This window comes from Colossoma macropomum, unplaced genomic scaffold (genome assembly GCF_904425465.1).
Source record: "Colossoma macropomum unplaced genomic scaffold, Colossoma_macropomum, whole genome shotgun sequence".
Lineage (NCBI taxonomy): Eukaryota > Metazoa > Chordata > Actinopteri > Characiformes > Serrasalmidae > Colossoma > Colossoma macropomum.
Window position 1 is genome coordinate 27,627,332 of NW_023494799.1, and position 23,076 is coordinate 27,650,407.

General features: G+C 37.7%; 1 protein-coding gene across 3 annotated transcripts in view; it reads left to right on the forward strand.

Annotated features, from left to right (window-relative positions):
* Positions 1-23,076, forward strand: part of camsap2a (calmodulin regulated spectrin-associated protein family, member 2a) — a 69,810-nt gene that overhangs the window by 31,331 nt on the left and 15,403 nt on the right. For 2 of the 3 annotated variants that reach the window (XM_036586749.1, XM_036586750.1), the window contains exons 4-6: positions 3,146-3,229; positions 13,418-13,559; positions 17,090-17,229. In XM_036586749.1, the coding sequence (XP_036442642.1) occupies positions 3,146-3,229; positions 13,418-13,559; positions 17,090-17,229 (366 nt within the window). Of the gene's footprint in view, positions 1-3,145; positions 3,230-11,638; positions 11,672-13,417; positions 13,560-17,089; positions 17,230-23,076 lie in introns of all 3 variants that reach the window. The other variant, XM_036586747.1, reaches the window with a different exon arrangement.

A 23,076-nucleotide genomic window follows, 5' to 3' on the forward strand; every position in this document is an offset into this window, starting at 1 on the left:
GAGTCAGAGTGATTGAGAATAAGAGTGCTTTCATGAAGATTGCACTGTTAGCTGATCTACTGTGGTGCACAATTGATCATTGCCATTTTCATAATATCATCCACATTATTGGTACGATTCAGTGAAAAATCAAATTTATGCAATTTCCCACTTACCCAGATGTAGTCAATGAGCCAAGACAAGTCTGGTGTCCAAATTTTGCTTCTTTAGTTAAGCTCTGGAGGCTAACAGGGCTAACATTGCTAACAAACACTAGAAGTCAATAGTCACTCAATCTTTTTTGTAAATATACCCCCAAAACTTCTCAACACGCTCAAACACTGCACACAGGACAACATTCGGGTGACTATTGACTTTTAGTGTTTGTTAGCAGGGTTAGCCCTGTGTTCCGGCGCTAAACTAAAGAAGCCACATTTGGACACCAAAAAGTTGATTTTTCTCTCTTTCTTTAAAGCCATGGTTTCACCAAAAATATAATTTAGACAGTAAAGTTTGCTTTTTTAGTTTTGCACTAAATTACAAGGCTAACATAGCTAACAAGAAGGAGAAACTTATGTTTTTTGATGCAAAACCTTTATCTTCGTAAGTAAATCTTAAATTTAGTCCGTGTATCTAATGTTTATCATTTTGAGATTGTTGTAAGAGTTTATAAGACTATTCATCTTATTTCTAGATGTTTTAAGTAATAATCATATTCTGTATATGACACAAAATGATTTAAAGCAATAAGAAATGTCTAGGAATAATTCTAAATAAGTAATCTCATCAAATTATCTCATTAAATTGTCTTATTATATTCTTACAGCAATCTCAGAATGAGAAATATTACATACATTGACTAGATTTAAAGGGGAATGCCACCCATGTTTCAAAATGTCTGCATTATTCGGCTGTTGAGGTGTAAACAAAGTCACTCAGTGGTTTGATGTGAAATGGTTAATTGTATAGAAACTTACTGACTCTACTTTCTTCACAGTTGTGGTGATAGGAACCAGGGGTCATGATGTCTACAACCCAAATCTAGCTATTTTATTTAATATCCATAATGACCAGTGAACCTATGCGTTTTCTGAGTTTTATATGTAAGGTTAGTAATGGTAAAATAGTGATAAATCTGAAAAAAAAAAGTTTTCTTTGGGGGCTATTTGCCTTAAAATACCCTGCATGTACCCCTCCACAATGAATAGATTAAAAAAATACATTTTATCCCAAAAGATTATGTCAAAATTATCCTAAAACAATGTCTGAGGCATTAAACTCTTCAGACGTGTGGTTCCTCTCACCACTGATGAGCAATACTGACTCTGTATGTTTCTCTACAATGGAGCATTTGACATCATACCACTCTGAATAATTTAGTTTCCATCTTAATGATTTAATTTTGCAGAAATTAAAAAAAAATCTGTGGAATTCCCCTTTAAGATGATTTCATTTACCAAGGCATCATTTTGTATAGCTCAGCCGAAATGAACACACATTTGTTTCAAACTGTGTTGAGTTGTTAAGTAATCTAAAATAGACTTTGTTTTGTGGTTTCTCACTGTATTGTATATGAAAATAGCTAAAAGTGCCGACACAATTCAGACGTCAAGATGGCTATGTTACTGTTTTTAGCTATGCGGTGCACTTCTGTCATTTTTGTATAGATAACAAGTCAAACAGTGTTGGAAACCACATAAGTCACTATATTTGAGGAAAGTGGGAAAACGGTGTAAATTACATTTTTGGCAGAACCATCACTTTAAAGCACTTCCTTTATAGGGCTTCTATTGTTTGGAATACACTAAGAGTGTCTATTAGTTGGCGTTTGCCATCTGAGTTGGCATCTCTGTGACTTGCCTAAGGGACGTCCCTTATGGGCCCAAACTTGGACTGTTTACATTCCCTCGTAGGTCAACTGTGCTGCCGAAAGCCAACCACAGAACACACACACACTCACACGCACAGTGTCATTTAGACTGCATTAAAACAAGATTCCAGCATGAGAACATTGTTGTTATTACACTAATGAGTAAAACCCAGTTAATTTTTTTATCAGATGCTGATTGCAAGTCAGAGTTTAAAGCACTAAATGCTCTGTCGGCAAAATGTGAGTCAGACTTAATATAGGGTTTTTATTTATGATAAATATAAAATGGTTCACCTAGTCAGTAGCTGGATTTCCATTAAAACGTAGCTGCAAGTCACCCTGAAAAGCCTGAAATAATAACATAAAAGTCAAAGGCGTCGGGTTGGGAGTTTTTCAGGCCATGTTATACGTCCTTATGTAGTAACGTCACACTTACAGGCTCAAAAAGAAGGTTCAATATTTAGGTCTCAAATGCAAAATCAACATTACACTGATGAAGATATGATGACAATAGTAGATAATTCACTCAAATCCTCAGACGACTCATCATTTGCCAAGTTTTGACAGTTCTCTTTGAATTTTCATTAAACACTCAGGGAAGTGTTCTGAAGCACAAAATGTTTTCTTTTGCAGGTTGTCTGCAATTACATATTGCCACTAGAGGGGTCTCCAAATCCCTAAATCTTACATGGTGCAGCTTTAAAAGAATTTCCAAAAAGTTGGTGAAAGAAAGTGCAAGTTAAATATTGTTTCCATCTGGTATGATTATGCCTAAATTCCTGAAGATGACAGACAGGCTTGTGACAATCAGTGTACGACATACAACACTCGCTTGCTGTGTGTGGTGCATACAGTGAAAGTATGTGCACCTTTACTAGCTCTCAGTGGAGCAGTTTTGTCAGCCCTAACAGTTCAGAGAAGCTGTGTGGAGTGGAGCAGCCAGTGGCCCATTTATTGAAGGCTGAAGTTACTGTCCCTCTATGCAGTTACCTGAACCCCTGCGAACATCGCCATTGTAAACAGTTCTGATAGGACAACATACCAAACACATGACTTTTGTTCCCTCTGTGTCTTAATTTATTTGAAAAATGTTTCCAATCTCTGTTTTCCACATTTCTCTTTTATTCATAAACCAACTTTGTGACATTTTAGCTGTTTTTTCAAATTTCTAACTTTTCTACCAGGTTTTTCATGTACATTTTCACTTGGTGAATAGGAAAGTGTTAGTCCATGCTTTTATTTCTGTGGTTGAATGCTGTATTGAAAGCTGTTCGCTGTTATTCTTCCATCTGAAAGGTGAACGAGTACTTGAAAGAGATCATCATGCAGGAGCAGAGGAGGAGAGAAGCGCAGAACGCAGAGCCTGTAGAGAACCCGAAGGTGAGTGGGTGGGCTTGCTGTGAATTCTCTGAAGCCTTCTTTAATGGGCATCTGTGATTAGTCTACTTCAGTGGCGTAGACTAAGAAAGAGAGGTTTAACCCTTATTCATAGACTTTACCTTCAAGTGGTAGTTTTAGAATTAAATATACACAGTTTTCCCTTTATGTCCATCATAGTTGATTAGCCAGGACATGTTTGGTGTCTGAATTTTGCTTCTTTAGTTATGCACAAGAACTAATGGCTAATGTAGTTACAAGTAATGTCTGTTGTCCACAAAAAATGACAAAGGGACAGATTCAATTCAGGCTTTACGATGGATGCTGCTACTGCTTTCAGCTATGCAACATACTTGTACCCATTTTATGGATAATTTTATGGCATGCAGTGTCAGTAAGCACCCTAGTCTTGTGGGACCAGATGTGATCTTGTAGCGAGAATACACATTTGGGGACAACTTTCTACTTTTGGTGCTGAATTCCTGGAGTCCTGGGGCACCCCCTGCTCTGTGCATTTTGCTGTTGTCTCTGCTCTTAACACACCTGATCCAACTAAAGCCTTAGGTACACTACACGACTTTTGAAGTCTTAACAGATTATAAAAGCATGGGCATCTCGCACTGTCCAACTGGTTTTCACAGATTTTTTTGGGCAACTAAAATATTAGCAATCACATACTAAATGAATAGGGATCACACACTACTCAACTTTTAGGCTGTTGTTGAACTAAACTTGCGCAAACTCTCGCAAACTCACATGAACTCTTGCATTCTCCCGTTATTTGTAGATGGAAATAAACAAAAGTGGAGCGGCTCGCTACTGCTACTGTTTCCTCCACTGTTTGCGCTGACACAGTAAAAAAGCAGCACGTAAACTTTAATTGAGGCTTTTGGATTTAAAAATGTGACCAGTTTGGTATTTTTTAGTTTTAAATGTACATGAACTCGATGTTTGTTTGATAAACTCCGACTGGTCTGAAACGTGATTGGAAGGCCAAAAATCTGAGTCTGCGCCCCTCACACAATACTCGACTTTCTCTCCAACTGTCAACTCTGACTGAGCCAAAAATCTGCAGACTAGAGCTAACTAGCACGGACTCGGCCAGACTGAGAATCAGGGCTAAAATCCGGGTAAAAGTCATGTAGTATAACCGCGGCTTAATCAGCTCTTGACAAAGCTCTTCTTGAGTTAATGTGGGTGCGTAGGAGCAGGAAGACAGGACAGGAATGTGCAGGACAGGAGGTACTCCAGGACCAGGGTTGGGAACATGTCCTCTAGTGGAGGCTCTTTTTAATGTTCAGAGTACAATCAATAACACCAGCAAAGCAAAGTAGCTAACAAAACACTAAAATCATTAACTAACAGTGTTTTTCCCCTTTAATATATAATGTTTATTTTTAATGTGTAATGTGTTTTCTGCACATGCAACGCACAGCTACGTGCTAAATTGGAGTTTTCTGCCATGCTAACATACATTACATCCATGGGCTAACAACAGACATTGAGCTCCACCTTCACAAGGCATTAAAATGGTTTAGAAAATTTAGTTTGCTTACATCATAATTAGTCTGTGTTCCTCCCATTGTCCCCAGATGCTGCTGTTACAAGGTCACATTTGGCTTGACTGTACTACAACCACACAAGCAAGCCTGTTTGAGGGTGGTTTGAGTCAAATACCTGATGATTTAGGCCTGCAGGGTGCATGATGCTAACTGGTGGGATACTTCTTAGCTTTATTATATTCATCACTAAGAGTGCAAGGGTGCCAAACTCAACCACTAAAAGAGCCACATTAAAAAACCTCAACTAATCTATGGGGCCAGAGAACGCCTTTGTTTTCATTTCATTATTAATTGACATTTTGCTATAACCTGAACTGGACATTGTTTATTCAAATACGTCAAATTGTCAACAGCAAAATATAGGCACTTGTAGTAGACCTTGAAATATTACATGAATACTTGAAATATTCAAAATTTAAATGTCCCCAGGAGCTCAGTCTTTTAAACTTACCTATTTACTTAAACTAGACGCCTGGCATCCTTTCTTTACTGCAAGTTCATTAATTCTTGGGTTCAGTTTCTGAGCTGCTGAGCTGACGTTAGGTGTTTATGCTGGTTGAACTGCAGCTGAAATGCAGCTAGTGTGTTTGGTGATATGACTGGTGTACAATTATGTAGAACTGAGGTGTAACTGCTGTCCCATAGATGTTGTTGGGGTAGTAGAGACTGCACACACTTTAAGTTGCAGTGCATGCTGTGGACTGTAGTGCAGCGCATCGTGAAACTAATATTGATAGAAAATTAAAATACTTTTGCGGGCTGGATAGGATTGACTTGACTTGACTTGAGTCGTGGGCCGGATCTGGCCGCAGGCCTTGTCTTTGACGCATGGGCTCCAGTGCAAAGCTAAGGAAGAAAACATCAGACCAAATATGTTTAATACATTTAATACATTTAGAATAAAAGAGAAAATTGGTAAATAGGTAAAACTGCAATAGGGTAATGCAGTTAAATGCAGAACTGAAATTCTGCATTAGGTAGCGCTTCTCTCTCTATCTTAATACATTGTACTGTATATGTGGTTGAAGGTGAAATGGAATTTAGACAGTTTTGTGGTAGAGAATCATCCCTTTGAGATGAAAGCGTAAAACAAAGATGAACAAAGGAATGAATTCACAGCCGATTCTCTCTTCAAACTGTCAGATCCTTTTTTACTGTAATGAAATGTGTGTCAGTACTTCATCTACTTGGTCAATAAGCAGTAATTGTTAGTGAAAACTTGCAGCGAGATCGCTCTTTTGTTCTCAAGTTGTTCACTGTTATGATTGCTCAGATGATTCTGTATAAACTGTTGCTAAGGTGATCTGTCAACAAATCGTGCTATGCAACAACAATCCCTATGTAGTGCCTGTAATGATGTATGCCAGGGTGCTGGCTAAGGGCTTTCAGGCTTTGCTGAGTCATGGGCTCATCTTTGAGGAATGTCTGAGTCTCTGGAATCTCTCAGCTTGATGTTACGATGTGGACGTTTCGCTGATGTGTGTGTTTTTCGGTTGTTTAAAGCACTCTGCGTTCCACCATCCTCCTCCTGGTGACCCAGCCAGTCTGGCACTGAGGGTAGTTGTCATCCTTGTTGTTTTGCCCCCTCCTTTCCCCTGTGAGCCCTGTGTTATCCAACCAGAAGAGGCCCGCTAACTACCCCCCGCTCCCCAACTGCGTCCCCATTTAAACTCCCTCACATGGCCTGCTGTCGGGACAATGGTGATTGGCACTCTGCCACTAACCTGCGTCCATCCTCATCTCTGCAAATGTTCAACTCGGAGCATGTTGGGTCTAGTCCAAACACCGAACCTGTTTTACTGAAATACCACTTAAACATTTGCACATGTACACTCTTAAAAATAAATGTGCCAAGAAAGGTTCTTTGTGGGGCTTGAGCGATATGAAATTTTGTCGCATGAATATTAATTTTTATGAGAAAATTCAATCCAGAATTTTGCTTTGCTGACTAATTTTCTCTCACTTTTTAAGATGTTCCAAAGCAAATGCAAAGCACTGAAAACAATGGAACTTTAATGTCATACGTTTCTATTAGGGATGCACTATGATATCAGTATTTGGCACTGGACAGATCAGATTTGACCAATGTTTCAAACCAATAGTTGACGAGGTATTTATTATACTACAGAATAGCAGAATGATCAGGCGACGCTGGGCTAGGGTGATAAAATGTATTCACTTTATTCAATTTATTTTATATACAAATAAATGTTACATTTTGCTGTAATGCTAAACACAGCGCAAAAATAATTGACGCGCACACAAAGACTTCTGCTCATTCAGCATTATTATTTTGATCATTGACTGATACATTACATCAGTGCATCATATCAGTGTTTATGGAAAAAATTGCTAGCCCCATTTTCCAACAGTAATTAAAGAAAAATAGGAAAATCAGCTCAAATTAATGGTGTAATTATTAATATATATATAAGATTTTAAGAACAGTGTCCCGTTATCTTGGAAAAACAATGTTTATATAAATAACTAGATAGGAAAACATTAAATGTTAATTAATCATTAAGTGTAATTAATCATTAGGTGTAATTAAATTACACTGTGTGACTATTTCATTATGAACTGACCAACATAAAGGGTCAAAATATTATTGAAAATAAAAATGAAAGAGGTTTTCTTCCGAATACTGATACAAACAACCCATGTACCTACATGGTAATAAGTAAATAAATAAATATCACTGTTAAAGTACTGTTGAATGGTCAGTACCTATTTTTTGTTTTCAAAAACATGAATAAACCATACAAACACTGTATTTTAACGCTACTGCTGTTAATTTACAAAAATTCAATGAAAATTACAAAAGCAAATATCACCTTCATTTCACAGCCATGGACAGAGACTGTGAGCCTTGATGTTAGAGGTGTAGCTAACAGAAAACAACGCTAAGGTATCATTCAACAGTTAAGGTGGACCGCTAGCTATTGCACTCTCGTGATTGAAGTTAATGCTTTGTTTGAGTGGCGTTGGAAACTGGGAAATACCCCCACTTTTCCCACTAATAAACTGCGCTTAAACGCCAACAAAGTCATATTTACAGCAGGTATTATACTCTGAACATGCTCGGAATTGTAGATGATACACGAGATTATAATATGTGGTTTATTTAGTGGTTAAGTGTTGTTATACAACCTTCTGTTTAGCACCCAAACACTGCCTAATCATTAATGCAAGAATCCTGCAGCAGGTGGATAACACAAGTAGGAAGCAGCGTCTAGCTACACCACAAAAAACAATGTAATAATAAGTTTTTGACTGGGTGCAGCGAGAGAGTAGTCATCTTAAGTGAAGGAGAGGAACACAAGTAGTTGACGTGTACATATTAATAACTCTAACTAGTAATTTGGCATATCTGATATCGCTTATGCCAGATTTTGTCCTGCCCAACCCACAGCATTCTTCCTCTGTTATTACATAGTAAAAACATCACAAAGACTATAGATAATAGTTAGAAGACAATCATGAAAATGAGTAGACAGGACTTTTAGTGGTTGTTACTGTTATTACTGTGGTAACATACTGTATGTCAGAATAACTAGTTGAACTAGTTAGTACTTTGAAGAAATTAAATGACTAATTAAAAAAAAAAATTGCATCACATTTACTGTTAACGGTTTTGTCTGGCACCCCTGCTCCTGGATTTTTTACCACTTTAGAGATTTTTTTTAGAGGTTGATTTGTGTATGTGAATAAACCAAAGTGCATCCTACACAGAATCCACCTACGAATTCTCAAAGTCTAAGCAAAAGTGAACTTTCTGTGCTTTAATATGGATTTTGAGGTAATGCTCTGATCAGCAGGGGGCTGTCTGGAATAAAAAGCTGCTCGTCAGATTTCTGCATGTCATTCAGTCAGTTGAGTTTTTCAATCAGGGAGAAAATCATGAGATGCGATGTCTGCTTTCCTGGCACCTGCACATAAAAAACCCCAGATTGAGCAGATGAAAATCCCAGGGTTTTAACAGGGCAAACAAGGATACGTCCCTGTCTAGTTTATGAGATATTGTATCTTGATCATGATTCAAGCCAGACGTTCAATTAAAAAAGGCCCTGAGAAAAGATTACATCTTTCACTGGGCAGAGATGTGGTCTGCGGAGACGCTGCGGGCTGAAGCCGTCAGTCTGAGACTTCACAGTAAACTGAGCTCCGTTTTGACAGGCCGCGTAGTCTCTAACCCGTCAGTGAGGTGTGTGTGTTACTGAGAAACTTTGTCCCGCCCTGCCCTGAGGATGTTGCTGGACTAGAGCATATGAAGCTAATGTGAGTAGTCAGTTCTCAGAGGCATTGCGTGTGTGTGCCTGTTAGTGAGGCAGTGCGACAGTTCTCAAAAGGACAGCACCAGTGCTGAGTAGTGGAAGGTCATTTCATTACAGAGCAGCTGAAACAGCCTGAAAGTGCTTTAAGGAAGGACAGATGTGATGTTAACTGAGAACAGCCCGACTTAAAGGGATAGTTCAGTGAAAAATCAAATTTGCACAGTTTTCTCTTTACCTTAAATGTAGTCCATCAGTCATGTCCACAGTTTTTCACTAGGGCTATGAGGCAGATGGTGCTTTGAGGATGCTCTAATGTAGCTACGTAGTGGCATGCCACCAATTAACAGTGTCCATGCATGCCTAAATCATCACACATCTGCTTCAAACCACGAGACCTATGTGGTTTCTGACACTGTATGACATACTGCTATATATTGACCATTCTACCAAACTGCACTACTATGCAGTAAAAAAAAAGTGTTCAGACCATAATATTATGTTATGAACTCAAGGCAGTAATTAATAGTAAATCAATAAATTTACTAATTGATAGAAAAATAAATAAACATATAATAAATGTATACAAAGTCATTTTTTAGGGTACTTTCTAGGTGGCTGTACAAAACCCTAACCCTCAGATTTCAATTTGTAAAAATAATACTTAATTTATTTTGTTTTTTAAGACTTTTTTACTTCTTCTAAAGTGAAATTGAATGATTTAGATTTGTCGTGAGTTTAGTTTTTAAGTAAATATTTTATTTCGTTCTTAAATAAAAATGCTCCACTTTTTCATGTCACTACCAAAATACAAAGAGTTTTAGTCAGTAGGCGGAGCCTTATTTTAGCCACACCCCCGCATTTAGAGCAGGAAGTGAGACTACATCCCTGTCCCTCATGGCGACATGGTGATCAGTTAGATCCCATTGCTTTGAAGTAAATGTGTCCCAAAGTCTGAAAATGAGTGTGGAACATTTGAGAATTGTCACTAATGAAACTCACATTTTTAAGTAAACTTTTAAGTAAATGTTTTAATAAAAACTATGATGAGTTTGTGTGTTCAAAGCTGTGTTTGCAGCTTATTTACTGGATAGTGTTTTAGTGTTAGTAGTGTTATAATTGTTTTGTTAGTGACACAATGGAATGTTCAATCATTTATTTTAATAAAATAAACATAATTTTAATCTAAATCCTTGTTAGTTAAAAGTCTGAAACCATTTCGGTAGAATAATCCGTATATAAACTCACCTTTATAAGGAATGCAGTGTAATGCTACTGATGGAAGTAGTGGAATTGGGATGGACACCTGCCCCCTACAGCTGTTAAAAGAATCCACATAGCCAACCGACTGAATCGTAAAGGAAGAAAAGACCAATAATCAGTCAAATTCAATCGTACAAATGTAGGTACACACTGACAGCAAAGAGAACAAAATGTGGTTTGAATGTATTTTTTACGTTTGTGATGACGGCCGATTTTAATAGGAAATGTAAATAAAGAGGTTTTATATGGAATGATGGTTATGCCTTTTTGCCCCTCTGTGATTAATGCATTACTCGTTAGCTCCATTAGCCTCCTAGCTCCAGTACAAAATTAAACAAGCACCCTTTTGACACCTATGTGTGAGTTGTAGAGAACATTATTTAAAGGTGGCTGCTAATCAAACTATTCCTTTCACAGGCAGATGTGCTTTCAGTATCAGACTACATGCAGTAGTTGTCATGAATCAGAACTTACATTAAACCCTTAAATGTCCAGGTCCCGCCGGCAGGCCCAAAGTTTTATTACACACTTCTGTAAAGAATAGCTGAGCCAGTTTGCATTGAAATCTTTGTAGTTACTGAATAATAAGCCTTAGTATGTAATAAACCTGGGATTTTAAAAGCTTTAAGGTTAAAAAGCTTAGTAGTCAGTATGATGCCTTTGCTCTGTACTGATTTTACTAAAGCCTGGTCGAATTCTTGTGCCAAAAATACAAATCGTATAAAATACAAATCTGACCCTGAAAAGTTGCTGTGTTGTGGAGGGAGATCAGATTTTAGAACTTTAGATTTTTTTTTCCCCAGTGCTAAAATTGGCTCCCTACTGGGAGTTGGGCTGATTTGTGATGGCAGTGCTGAATCCCCAAATCCTCTAGGATGAAATGCTCCCGAAGGTTTTGCTCTGTGGATGTTGAGGACATGGACATTGACAGGCGCTTCAAGTCAGACTGGGGTTTGTCTCGGAGTTTGGCTGTGGGTCATTACGGCTGGAACGGAAAGGCCTTATTAACCCTCAGAGCCACATTACTGTCCTAATGCTGGAGTTACTATAGTGATGTCTGTCACTGAGTGCAGTGTGGAATGAAGCTCCTAAGAAGAGGAATGCAGTGACTGCCTCCGTTTACTACTTAAAGTAATGAAGTATTGATGAAATTGGTAACCTCATCAGAGTACGTCTGTTCTCCCTCTCTCTTGGGTCTTTCTCCCTCTCTGATGAGATTAGACTTTCCTTCCTGACAGTCTTCTCTCTCTCTCTCTCTCCCTCTCTCTCTGTCTCTCTCTGTCTCTCTCTCATGTGCGCTCTTTTGCCAACTGAAGTCTCCAACCAAATGGTATATGAAGCTGGTTCCTGTAAGTTCAAAGATGGATGTAGTTTCCTTCTCCCTCTGTCATGCTTTCATCTGTTTGTCTTTGTTCAACGTCAGTTTCATCCGTCAGGAGTCGTAACCTAGAATGTCTGAAACACTAGTTTACAAGGAACTCTATATTTTGCTACAAGTGTTAAAGAAATAGTCCAGCTGTTTTCAGCCTAATCTCCGTCTGCTGTTCTGTAGCGTACAATCAGAGAGAATAATTTCAATGTGTTTCACTGTACTTATTAAAAGAACAGAAAAACATTGACTCAAAAAATGCTTATAATAGAAACCAATGGGCAGTTACTTCATTACATTATCATTGGCTTCTGTTCTACACACTCTCAGAAATAAAGGTATAAAACTGTCACTGGGGCAGTAGCTCTCTAGTCACTGGGGTGGTACCCTCAAGGTTACATCTCAGTACCTTTAGTCCGGGAACATAATTGTACCATAATCCATTGAAATTATATTTTCTAAGTTGTATTGACTCCACACACCCTGTCTCGTCTCCAGGGTTTTTATTTTATTGTTCTGTTTTAAAACATAAGGTTATGAAAAGAAACAAATACATACTTTTCACCTGGAAAAACTTATTTAAGGTTCACAATTGGACCTTAAAACCACTGTTGTACCTTTTGAAGGAAGATTTACATTGTTTGTACCAAAAAAGGATACTGTACAGGTACATTTTTGTTAATGTGAATGTACCCTCAAAGGTCTTAAGGTCAAATTGTGTATCTTAGGTTTTAAAGGTGTACTACGTTCACTTTCCCAGTGTAAAAGTGGATATTTGTACCTTTTTATAATCTAACATGTTAAAATAGAAAAATATAATAAAAAGCCTGGAGTGAAGACTGTACAGAGTCAGTGCAACTTAAAATATACAACTGCAACACAATATGGTACAGTTATGTTCTCTAACTAAAGGTATTTAGTACCTTTTTTCTGAAAGATTAGGTTTTTATTTTCTAAGCACATGATTACATCACATTTATAACAATTTTTCTGTTCTTTCCTAAGCATAAACATTATTATGAACACATTTATTATAGAGGTCAATGGGCAGTTGTTGCACTTTCCCATTGGCTTTTATTATTAATGTGGTTCAAGTTAATAGGTTTTCTGTTAAATGTCTAGTATTCAGTATTCAACCATCCTGTGGCTTCCATTGTTGTTCTTATAGCTCAGCACATGCGTCAGTTTTCTCTGTGCAGATATGTAGGGCTACACGATATTCAAAATCAGACAAAATTCCATATTGCAGTCATATTACTATGTTTTATGATTGCGACGTGACTTAAAATACATTAAAACCCTTAACACTGACATTGTCCAATTATATTTGAGCAAAATGATTTTTAAGTTATTTCAATCATCTGAATCATGTGCCTTCATTCACCCAAACACCCAAGGAACATCTGTGATTGGTTAAGATGCTCACAGCACACGATAAAACATTTAGTCATTTGCATATCACAGCCATCTGCGATATTAGAATCGTAGAGGCCGATATTGTCATACGATTAACAGATTATATATTGTGCAGCCCTAATACTGTGATAGAATCGGGTAAGCTAGAGTTTTGTACTTGTGGTTTTTGTCTGTTTTGAATGTTCACGTGTTCAGACTGGTCCGTGATTCAGCTGACATAAACTTTCACTCATCGTGCCTGTCGCGTCATTTAGGAGTTGTTATGGCTCTATGCTGACTGTGCTTCTTGTGTTTGTGTGCTGGGTTTCAGGCCCGCTACAGGAAAGAGCAGGTGTTGCCTAAGACAGTGCCATGGATCCCCCCGGTGGACAACCTGCTGAAGGACAGCACAGATGGCTGCGGCCTCGCCGCCCTGCTGCACTTCTACTGCCCGGACATCGTCAAGCTAGAGGGTACAAACACCTGCCAAATTTTACAGTGTATCTGCGTGTTTGTATGTGTTTGGGTGGTCTACTGCAGTGGTCTTTTTACTGGCCTTCCCAAGACCACAATCAGACAGCTACAGCTTATTCAAAATACAGCTGCTAGATTGCTTATGAGAACTAAGAGATCTGAGCACATCACTCACATACCAATCCTCAAGTTACTGCACTAGCTACTTGCTTGGAGTATATAAACCCAATAGCCCTCTCCAATCACTAGGGACTGGTCAGTTAGTAGTGCCCAGGATCAGAACCATACAGGGTGTGGCAGCATTCAGTCATTATGCTGCCAACTGCTTGAACAAACTCCCAGATGAGGTCAGATATGCTCCAATTGTCACCATCCTTAAGTCCAGTTTAAAGGTCTTGATGTCTTGTGCCTTAGTTTAGCACCTCACTTTACCTTAAAGCTATTTTCATTTCTTTAAATCTTCTATTTTATTTGCTGTTTCATTGACTTTCATCTTCAGCACTTTAATTACATTTTTTTTGTAAACTATCTTTGCAAATGCCTTTCTGAAGTGCTAGATCTCAAGATGTCATAAGCTTTATTATTTAATATTATTAAATCTTTATTTTTCTGTGTTTGAATAAAGCATTTTGAACTGCTGCTGTGTAGGAAAGGTGCTATACAAATAAACTTGCCGAGCCTTGCCTTGAAAGGATGCACTTCCAGCCAAAAATATGGGGACACCTAGCTTTTCCAAGCGTTTGTAATGAAGTATGCAAGTTTTCTGCAACAATATATTACATAGAAATCTATTAAAGTGCCCATTTCATACATTTTTCTCATATTTTATTTCCCCCCTGAGGTTCACTCATTACTTTAGTGTGGCTTAATATTCCAAAAACAGTCATTTCTAACATCTCTTTATCCACTTAGGATTAAACAGGCTGTTTTTGTTACTGTGTCTTCAAGACTGATAAATGTAAATCACCTCTGTTCTGAGTGGTTGGCCTGTATTGTGGTTCATTCAGAAAACAGTCAGGGCTGAAATACTCCTTATAAATTTAACATTACTGGGCGTGCTAACCTGTGTTTAATGTGGACGGATAGGCAGTTTTACCTTTTACACTAGCTCAAACTTTTTAGCTGTTTAAAACAAAGATTTTCAGTATGTGAATTTAACAACAGTTTAAAAAGAAATTGTTAAATAAGCGTTTAGATAAATCCTTCTCTTCATACTTTGATCTACTTGAGGCTGCCACATGCTGCAAAATAAACCCAAAGTGTTTAGACGTAAATATCTAAATGTAAAATGTTAACAGAACCTCTTTGCTTACTTAATCAGAAAATTAAAAAAAAAAAAAAACATTATTCATAAAATCTAAACGTAAGGCATAGTGTCCCTAACCTTTTGGTGTATTTGCAGGCAGAGAGAAAGCATTTGCTATACTAACACATACAGACGACCGTAGAACCTTTGAGTATACAGAGAGAATCAAAAACACTGGGACAATTATTTTTTGGTACAATAAAATTTGCATTCCAGATCAAAGATGAGCGTGAGACTAAAGCACAGGATACCAGCTTTTATTTCTGGACAATGCTTTTCATACAATGTAAAAATCATACAGGAAAAAAAACATCATTTGCCAATTTCAGCTAAATGTAAGTATTGAGGAAAAATGAATGACAGTTGATTCTGATTACTCTGGTTTTCCATGTTCCCTTTATTGAAAACACATAAAAGAGCTCTGAAGGTGTAGAGTTGGTTGCAGTCAGTGGAATTTGCACTGGGGTCTTGTTCTTATGTAAAAGGTACAAAACCGAGATGAAAACTTTTATTAATGATGTAACTGGGGATAGTAGCAGCCGAATGAATGTCTCCAAACTCATTGGGCAGAAGTTCATAATGCAGCAAGATTATTGCCCAAAACATACTACACATTAACCAAGGAGTTCATCAGAAAGAAAGGTTGAACGTTATGGACGGACCAAGCTAGTCTCCTGATTTAAACCCACTGACGATGCATTTCACCTGCACAACTGACGGACGCTGCCATAAAGGCTTGGTGGAGTATTGAAGTTGTCAAGAGTCTGGTGATATTAGTTGGTTGCAGGCTTGAGGCAGTTATTGCATGTAAAGGCTTTGCTTTAAATGTATTTGTCCAAATATGTATGCTTACCTGGAACTATTGGATTTAATAAAATAATGATAATCTTTTATATAGCATCTTTCAACATTAAAAATGCAGCTCAAAGTGTTTCATGATACAAAGTAAAAAAGGAAAAACAACAGAGAAGGAAGAGAAAAAGGTTAAGAAAAACAAAATAAACATAATAAAAATGCAACAAATAAGGGCAATAGCAGAAAAGAGGATTTATTAATAACATTCAAAATTAAATGCACCAGATAAAAGTATAAATAAAAATACAATAAAAATACAACAACTAACAAAAAAGTAAAAGTAATATTCCAGTAAAAACAAGGGAAACAATAAAAAACTAATTAAATGCTTAAGTAAAAAAATATGTTTTTAACTATATTTTAAAAGGAGCCTGACTGATGTCTATTGGTAATGTGTTCCAGATTTTTGGTGCAATAAAATAGAATGTTGGAGAAGGCATAGCACTAGATGATCTTAGAGAATGATTTGGGACATAATTGGTTGAGCAGTAAAGCTGCTAAACCATTAAATTTTAGAGCCAGTTCTAAAGGAAACAGGCAGCTGTGCAGTGATGCTAAACCTGCTCTAATGTGATCTTTGTTTTCTAGTCCGTGATAATAATATCCTTGCTTCGGCACTCTGCAGTTGTAGTTTGTTGTACTTGTAGAAAGTCCTATGAACAGTGCATTACAGGCGAGAAAAAAACAAAATCAAGTCCCAAAAACAAAAGATGCTTTTTATTTATTTATTTTTTTTTCTGTGTGGTTGATGTTTTGTGGAAAACACTGTCTGGAAATAAAAACTGCCATTCTGTGCTTTAGTCTCATGCTCATCTAATTTAATAAATATATAACAAAAACAACCCACTTCAAATTATTGTCCCAATATTTTCGCTTCTCATTGCATTTCCCTCAGAAATAATGAGTAAAATAACTTTATCTCACACACTGGGAGACACAAGGTGAGAAAAAGGAAGTAAGAGAGATACTTTAGTAAACATTGACAGAAATAATGTCCCTCTGTAAAGTAACAGCAGCATCACTTTCATGTTATTTATCTTTAATATAATTACATCAAACTGAAGACTGTAGGCTTTATTCTGTCAGATCAGTTAACTCTTTATTCAGCTCATGCATAAAATGAGGAATAATTAGATTATCTTTCAGACACAAAAAGACAAATGGTTCCTCTCACGCCTCTTATCACATGCTTTTTGATTGATGCTTTGATTAATGGCCCAACTTCTGATTGGTGGAGTCGCAGTGAACTAATTCTATGCGCTGTGCTGTGATTGGTCAAGACCTAATCAACTCCACTAGCATTGGTAGAAAAACACAGTTGACTTGCTTTGCTTAAGTTTGAAAAAAAAGTTGATCTTTCCTTGACAGACATATGCTTGAAGGAGACCATGTCGCTGGCGGACAGCTTATACAACCTGCAGCTCATTCAGGACTTCTGCCGTGAGCACTTGAACCACTGTTGCCACTTCAGCCTGGAGGACATGCTGTATGCATCTTCATCCATCAAAGTAAGCCTCTATGCCAACCTTCGTTTTAAACCACTGCAGTCCCACTTGGATGACTGCCATTATCCAATACAGCACCAGGCAAATTTTTGGGCGCTTCTGATTGAATATATCTCCATTTTTGCTTATGCTTAAATGCTTGGACTTGTTTTGAAGATAATATAACTAATGAAGTTAATGTGTATGTACAAATGTATTTACAAAACAAGCGTTTTTTATACTCAATCAAAAAGTAAGGGTGGGCAATATGTCTATTTATCGTTACCATCTTCAATTACATCACATATGTCTCACTAAGCTTTTCTGAACTGTAGTGCGGTATAATATAATACATGTAAATAGTAAATAAAAAATATTGGGGTTCCCGAGTGCTGCAACTGTCCAAGTGTTAGCTCTATCATCAGGAGATCACGATTTTGATCCCTGATGATGCTACAGCCATTCTTGGCCGGGAGACAATTGGCCTCACTTTCTCTCTGGGTGGGTAGGATGGTCCCCCTGTCTCCCCCATTACTCAGCATGATGCTAGTCAGTACAGGCATCTGTTAGCTGACGTAACAGATATGGCGGTTGGTGCTTTCCTCCGAGTGCGTTTAGCTGTCCAATGATGTTGAGTTAGCCGCAGTTCGAAAAGATGTGGTGGCGCTTCTCAGGTGTTGGAGGAAGCCTGAGCTAGCTTTCGCCCTCCTAGTGCTGTTGGTTATTGTGTGACTGGGGGAGTCTTAACTTGTGGGTAGGATTGGATACCTCTAAATTGGGGAAAAAAACAAACAAACAAAATATATGTAAAAATAAAAATAATTGTACGTATAGTTTTTGGTAGTATTTTGAAAAGTTCTTTTTTGTCTATTCCAACTAAAATAAAAATCATAATACATATTGTGTATGCTAAAAAGTTCCATGATTTGCCATATTGCCCACCTCCATAAACAAGCTTTGAGCATATGTGGAGCTTCTTCAAGCCTTAAAAGAAAGCATGTCAGGTGGCACCTTATAAAGCTTATAAGAATGAAAGGAGCAAAACAGAAGGTAGTTTTGATTGGTTACATCATAATTACATATGTATTATTTTATGGCTTGAGGTCTCCAATATTATTCATAAATTTGTAAAATGGTTGAAATAAGGAAACTTCTGTAAGCAAGTGTGTCTAGATGTATGAGAGGTACTGAATAAATATTGAAACCTTGAATTTTGGAGGAATATTCACCCAGTGCATTGAATAAATCTACCATTAGAATGATTATCAAGTTGGCATTTCAACTTGGCACATTGCAAGATGGCATTTTGATAACAGACTGACTCTTAGGCAGACTCACAATGCGAGTGGTATAATTGGGGGGAACAGGTTAGAGCTTTTGTGGTCAAATGAATGATGTTCAGGCCGTGGTTTCTGGAGTATTGGCACAGCTCGCTTTACAAGCAGATGAAGAGCCTGTGGGGGCAGGCAGTTGGTTTATTCACGTTTGCCAGAGCAGTGAGTCATGCTTTAGAAAGCTAGCGGTGGAAAGAGGCTCCCCATGGTAACAGATTCTCAGACTCAGTGAAGACACACTGAAATAAGCACACACTCCCAGGATCTGAATACTGTGAAAATGCACTTAGCCCTGATTTGATAAGTAAATATGTAATGGAAAGGTTTAGAAAACCAGTTTAGCGTGTTATACGGTCAGAAAGTCATACAAGGTCTACGGCAGAGCATTTGAAGTCTGCAGTGTTTGCTGATGACTGAATATTTTGCTGGCATAATTCTTTTGTGGTGAATTATTCTGGTATCCGCCTTTATATGGATATATAGCAGCCGAAGCAGTGTGCTTTCTTTTTTGAAACGTGGATGGGAGAACATTAGACTGATAATAGTTAGGTGTGTAAAATGCACCTTTGCATGGTGATACATGGATGGATGAACAGTTTTGGAATGTTACAGTTGCTAATAACCAATTATAATATGCTCTAATTTTTTGGCCAGAAGTAAAAGTCTTCTACAATAATTTTCCAAAAAAATCCCCCCAGCCAAAAAACTACAGCACTGCTGTGTCTAATCCACTCAGACCAGCGCAACACACACTAACACACCACCACCACATCAGTGTTACTGCAGTGCTGAGAATGATCCACCACCCAAATAGTACCTGCTCTATGAGGGTCCATGGGTGTCCTGACCACTGAAGAACAGGGTAAAAAGGGGCTAACAAAGTATGCAGAGAAACAGATGGACTACAGTCTGTAATTGTAGAATTACAAAGTGCACCTATGTAGTAAATGGAGCTGATAAAATGGACAATGAGCATAGAAACAAGGAGGTGGTCATAATGTTATGCCTGATCAGTGTATGTATTCTGTACAAGTCAGAGACCACCCTCCATGCATTTAATGTCCATTCAGAATAGCCATTAAGTAAAATGTATTCATTTTTTGGCATCAGGAAAATTACACAAAAGCAACAACTAAATACATATTTTTCATATATTCAGTATTTAATGTGCTAGCTTAATGTGTTAATTAGCTCCCATTCTTTTCGGAATTGCTTTCAGTTTTCCACACCTCTAAGTTTAGTCATAGAAGTTGGTTGCAACGGTTCAAGTCACTTGGTTTTATTCATTTTTAATTTATTTATTCCTCTCAGCAATGAACTCTTGACAGCTACACATCCTTTTAGACCCATAGTGTTGAGTGGAAGGATGGACAGAAACACTTCATTGAATTCATTTCAGATTTAAAGCAAAAATGGAGCTTGATTTTCTCCTCTTTCTCAAAGATAAAGGCTTTAAGTGCTGTTTATCTGATGGGGACAGTTTTAGTGGTCTACCTTTCCTCTTTCTTTTGTAAATGTTATGTTTATCCACCTCAGAAATATCTCCTGAAAAATGAATAACTTGTGCCTAATGGTTATTTTGACTGTAAAGGGTGGTGTTTGACATTTGCACAGTATAGAAATATATTATTATTGTCTATACTTCACACCCCCCCCCCAATCATTTTTGTGTTCTGAGTGTATTCTTAAAAATTATTTTAAATTGTACCAAAACAATCAAATCCAGTCAAACTGTGGTGAAATTGGAGTTTTCATTCCTAAATTGAATCAGCTTGTTGTGATGTCAGACAGATTTACATCCCTAATAATAACGGAATCCCCTGTTGATTAAGTACAGTTTTTGTCTGCTGTCATATTGGAGATGCTAACTTAAAAGACTCAGTTAAAGTAAATACATTTTCTTTGTACTGGCTTTCAAGGCTTGAATCGGTTGTAAAAGAGTTTTTTTTTCTCGCTGCCATTGCCGTCGTTTAAATATCACCCTACATCCTGAATCCTTTCATGAGCCATTGTACACAGGCTGAACAGATTCTCTAGGACATCAAAAGCAAGGTCTTAGACTGAATAGGAACACTCTGATTCTGTGTGGTCTGCTTGAGTGTTCCTGACAGTATTTCCTCTCTAGACTGCGTGCAGGGGACGTTTGTGCTGCTCAGAGGCTGAGTCCCCGAGACAGCCAGAAGCTTACTTAGAGATGTGGATATGAACAGGCATTGTGTGCTGTGAGCATCCTGGCTGATCACAGATGTTCTGTAGGCTTTGGGATGAATCAAGACATTTACACAACAAACAAATAATTTTGGTCAAAAGTAATGTTTTTAACCATGTCATATCGAGGGTTCATTAGTGTGTTTTCAGCAAATTGGATGGTATATAGCAGTCTTTATGTGTAGCTGTGTAATTGTAATATGGAGTTAATATCGTACACCCCTATACTCTTTTTCAAAAAGTTTTTGGACAATAGAGGTGTGACTTTTGGTTCCCAAAAGAACCATATTTGGAGCCTTGTAAAGGTTTAAAGAACTTTCACAGAATGTAAAGTTTCTATACATTTAAGATTCTATCATTTAACGGTCCTTATTAGAACCTTTACATCATGTGGAAGTTCATTCAATCTTGAAAAAATCTAGAAACGGTAAAGAAATTTCATGTAAGACGTTACTTATTCCTTAAAAAGGTTCTTCATACTTGCACATCTCATTTGCAAAAATGGTTCTTTAAAATCCATCCACTGAAAAGTTTAGGAAACCAGAAGCGGTTCTTCAGTCGCATTGTGGCATAATTATTTTTTTTAAGTGTAACCAGAACTCTGAATTAATGCCTTCATTTCCTCCCCTTAAAATAGCCTTTTAATTGCTAGAATGATGACTGGCTTCATTTGAGAGTAGTTTCTGTTGGAGTAATTTATATACACACTTAAAAAAGTGGTTCTTCAAGGGTTCTTTAGTAAAGAACCCTTTAGTAAACACTCTTGCTTGATTAAAGGGTTCTTTGCATCATTAAAGGGTTCTTAAGATTAATAGAGAGTGTTTTTTAAATGGTTCTATGTAGAAATGTTTTGAAAAGGGTTCTATATAGCACCAAACAGGGTTCTTCTATTGTTACAGGCTTGACATCATAACAATAAAAGAATCCCTGTTGGTGTTATGTAGAACACTTTTCAAATAGAACCATCAACAGCACATTCTCCATCAATCTGAAGGACCCTTTCATGATGCAAAGAACCCTTTAATCACGCAAAGCCATTTTCTTTACTAAGGAACTCTTGAAGAACCATAATTTTAAGAGTGTAGTTTATATCCTGCTCTGTCGGTCCACCTTGTAGATGTAAAGTCAGAGACAATAGCTCATCATTTGCTGCACAGTTTGTGTTGGTCATCCTCTAGTCCTTCATCAGTGGTCACGGGATGCTGCCTACAGGACACTGTTGGCTGGATATTTTTGGTTGGCAGATTATTCTCAGTCCAGAGGTGTTTAAAAACTCCAGCAGCACTGCTGTGTCTGATCCACTCATATCAGCGCAACACACATTAACACACCACCACCACATCAGTGTCACTGCAGTGCTGAGAATGATCCACCTCCCAAGTAATATCTGCTCTGTGGTGGTCCTGTGGGGGTCCTGACCATTGAAGAACAGGGTGAAATCGGGCTAACAGAGTATTCAGAGAAACAGATGGACTATAGTCTGTAGCTACAGTCAGATGGACCCCTATAGTCTATAACAGTCTAGAACTATAAAGTGCTCCTATATGGTAAGTGGAGCTGGACAAAGAGTGTAGAAACAAGGAGATGTACTTGATGTAGAGGCTTCAGTGTGTATATAGACACACATACAGTTTGGGTGAATGATCGAATTCTGTGTTTGACCAGTGCATATATATGTATTAAAGGTGACCATACATAATTGTTTTATCCAGTTTCCAAAGAAGGTTTTCAAAAATCCATCCTCCAGACCACATCTTGTCATTTTTTTTAAATATGACGCTATCCTCCCAAACAGTGAACACTATTTGAGCCAGTAGCTTTATAGTGAACACCAAGCATGTGTGTAAGTCTGCATACGTCAGGCTGCTGCACGGGAACTCAGATGTGAGTGGAATTGAGAGCAGGTTGAGGAGCTGTAACCTTGACCTACTTTCTAGTAGCACTGCACTGGGCCCGGCTCACTGAGTTTTCTCAAGCCTTCATTACTGATATTAAGGAGGAGGCTGAGCCTCACAGTTAAGCCCACCCATGGTTTAACCTGGCTAACTGTGAACACCCACAGTGCTCAACCAGACAACCAAATACATAGCCAAACTGCTGTTATAAACCTTAATAAACAGTCCACAGGCCTGTGAAATTGATTTGAGGATTTTTGCATGAATAACTGATTCCATTTAACCTTGTGCTGCTGGGTCTTAGGACTTCAGAGAGTTCTCAGTTCACCATAACAGTACTGTGATTTGTGTTTTAGGTTCTGTTTGCAATCCATCATGGCAGTTTACACAGCGTTGCCCTTACCAAATATAGTCAATCAGCCAAGACAATGGTT